The 2679-nt window shown below is 35.1% G+C and overlaps 1 protein-coding gene across 1 annotated transcript; it reads left to right on the top strand.

The window, feature by feature from the left end:
• Window positions 1-1099: 1099 nt before the first annotated feature.
• LOC108320552 (stem 28 kDa glycoprotein) lies at window positions 1100-2330 on the top strand. Its single transcript, XM_017551999.2, has 3 exons — window positions 1100-1523; window positions 1640-1852; window positions 1955-2330. The coding sequence occupies exons 1-3, from the start codon at window positions 1147-1149 to the stop codon at window positions 2127-2129; spliced, it is 765 nt and encodes a 254-aa protein (XP_017407488.1). The 5' UTR covers window positions 1100-1146; the 3' UTR covers window positions 2130-2330.
• The last annotated feature ends 349 nt before the right edge of the window (window positions 2331-2679 follow it).

Below are 2679 nucleotides of genomic sequence, written 5' to 3'. Positions count from 1 at the left end.
GGTTGAGTTGTTGTTGGTCATGTTGCACAGGAGCCCTTTCATTTGCCTTCTCCGTAGCAGGAAGACGCCTGGACATTGGGCCTGTTTGGAGGATAGACGAGCACCATATGTACCCTCCCCAAAAGTTGTGCCTACAATCGTGCATCGGGAGGTAGTCTTCGCGAAGGCATCGATTTTTGGATTCAAGGATGACATTATTTATAAAATCCTCCGTAGATTTAACCAAGGTCACCCTAACAACAAAATCCTCCAGAAAGCGTCCGATATTGAAATAGAATATGTACTCCTAATTTCATGACAAGTCCAACTCTACCTTGGAACGGTGGCATAGGCACACACAACCCATCCCACTTCCCAATGGTATCCACTTCTATCCTAATTGTAGATTTCACATTATCTCGAACCACGACCTTATTCCTATTGACATAAGTCACCTCATCTTGACTCTATATCTCGCTTAATTGATCCTAAAATGGAGAATCAACCGACGACACTAACGATGATGACGATGCATCATTCAGATACCTTTAGTTATGACTTAAAAAATAACCTTAATCACATTATTATAAGAATATATATATATATATATATATATATATATATATATATATATATATATATATATATATATATATATATATATATATATATATTAAAATTCTTCATTTTTTTTAATGGTCTTCTTTATTATCGAGAAATTTGTGCAAGTAACTTAATATATTATTCTACATTGTTCATTTCATGTGATAATACTTAAGTAGATATCCCTATATTCACTGAAAAAAAAAGTAGTACTATGGCTTAAAGTCTTTAATACCATACCTACAATATTCAAAAGTCAAGATTATTTATTAGAGATTCGTTATTATCGTACACACCAGCAAATTTTCTATGCTAGCAAATAAATAACTTATTTAAACTATAAAAAATAATAAAGAGAATTCAAGAATAGATGTATTTATTATTTTGAAAGGATTTTGAAAATTACAGTAAATTATCGGAGGTAAAAACTAGGTTAAAGTTGAGAGAAAATTTGTGGTTGAGGTAGCGAGGTATGGTCTATTTAAGGAAGCAAAGGCCGGAGGAGGAAGATGCAGCAAGAGTTAGTTGAGAGATAAGAAGAAGCAGTGAGATACAGATATCAGTATGAAGTTCGTGGTGTTCTTCGTTGCTACATTTTTGGTGGCATCTCAATGCTATGGCGCTTCTTTCCGAAGCTTCCCTCTCCAAATGCCAACCGGCTATGGCGATGGTGCTAGTCACGACGACGTAAGATGCGCCAGTTGGAGACTCGCTGTGGAATCATTAAACATCCAAAGCTTTGAAACAATTCCTGAAGAGTGCGTGGCGTATATAGCCAACTACATCGAAGGAGGACAGTACCAATCAGACTCCAAAACCGCTAACCAACAAGTTTTCTTTTACGCTAGAGAACTCCAAGTCCAAGACAACGATGTAGTTATCTTCAACGTCGATGGAACCGCACTCTCCAATATCCCATACTATTCTCAGCATGGATATGGGTACACTCTTTTCCTTTCCTTTCATACCATGTTTTCCGTTTTCATTCATCGAGCTTCTGTTTGTTTTGTCATGCATGACGTGTAACTCTTTCACCATCTTCTTCTGTCTGATATAGATCGGAGAAATTCAATTCCACACGTTATGACGAAGAGTTTGTTAACAAGAGTGATGCACCGGCATTGCCTGAGACTCTTAAGAATTACAACAAACTTCTGGATCTTGGATTCAAGATTATCTTCTTGACTGGAAGACTGACTGACAAAAAGGCTGTAACCGAAGCCAACTTGAGGAAAGCTGGTTTCCACACATGGGAGAAGTTGATTCTCAAGTGAGTTTAAATCATTTTTGTACGTTTAAATGGTTAAGTTTAACAGTGTCTTTTGATATAATCCAAATGCATGAGATTTAAACGATTGGGTTTCGGTTGCAGGGACCCATCAAACAATCAAAAAGCACAAGAATACAAAGTAGCTGAGAGAAAGAAGCTGATGCAGCAGGGTTACAGAATCGTTGCAAATGTTGCAGACCAGTGGACCAGTTTGAGGGGAGCCAACAAAGCCATCAGAACCTTTAAGCTGCCTAATCCCATGTACTCCATTCAGTAGTTGACCTTTCATTGCTATAGCTTGCTCCTATATATGAAATAAGATAGGTCATGCAGAAATGGAATGAGCTTGAAATAGGAGCGTTAATGGCTGTGTATGGGTTTGCTTTATGCTTATGATGTACGTGAACAAGTCACAGCAGAGACTCCACTACGTTGTTTTCTCTGTGGCTTTAATAAACTATGAATCTTTTTAACGTTACGAATGCTCTCCACTCAAGCTACTGTACGTACATTTTCTTTCTTTTTTTTTCAACGTATATAATTATATAAAGTAATAAATGTAAAAAGATATACAAGTTATAAATAGCCAAGTTTTAAAAAAAACTTTGGAGAAAGAAAATCCTGATGTCTAGAATATTTAATATAATATATATATATATATATATATATATATATATTACTCTTGTAGAATATTTTATTTATTTATTTATTATTATAAAAAAACATATTTAATATCTTACAATTTGAAATGTATTTTTAAATAAAATAATATATTGAAGGGTAGTTTTAACATTTCTGGAAGCTTATAGTAATGGAGGACGAAACTC

Source organism: Vigna angularis, chromosome 9, assembly GCF_016808095.1.
Source record: "Vigna angularis cultivar LongXiaoDou No.4 chromosome 9, ASM1680809v1, whole genome shotgun sequence".
Classification (NCBI taxonomy): domain Eukaryota; kingdom Viridiplantae; phylum Streptophyta; class Magnoliopsida; order Fabales; family Fabaceae; genus Vigna; species Vigna angularis.
Note: the sequence above shows the minus strand (reverse complement) of the source record. Positions and strands in the feature narration are given on the sequence as shown.

Bases quoted from the DNA above. Each gene is read 5' to 3' on its own strand.
- LOC108320552 (XM_017551999.2), top strand. From the start codon at position 1,147: ATGAAGTTCGTGGTGTTCTTCGTTGCTACATTTTTGGTGGCATCTCAA. The intron at 1,524-1,639 runs GTACACTCTTTT...TGTCTGATATAG, and splicing joins TATTCTCAGCATGGATATGG to ATCGGAGAAATTCAATTCCA. The intron at 1,853-1,954 runs GTGAGTTTAAAT...TTTCGGTTGCAG, and splicing joins TGGGAGAAGTTGATTCTCAA to GGACCCATCAAACAATCAAA.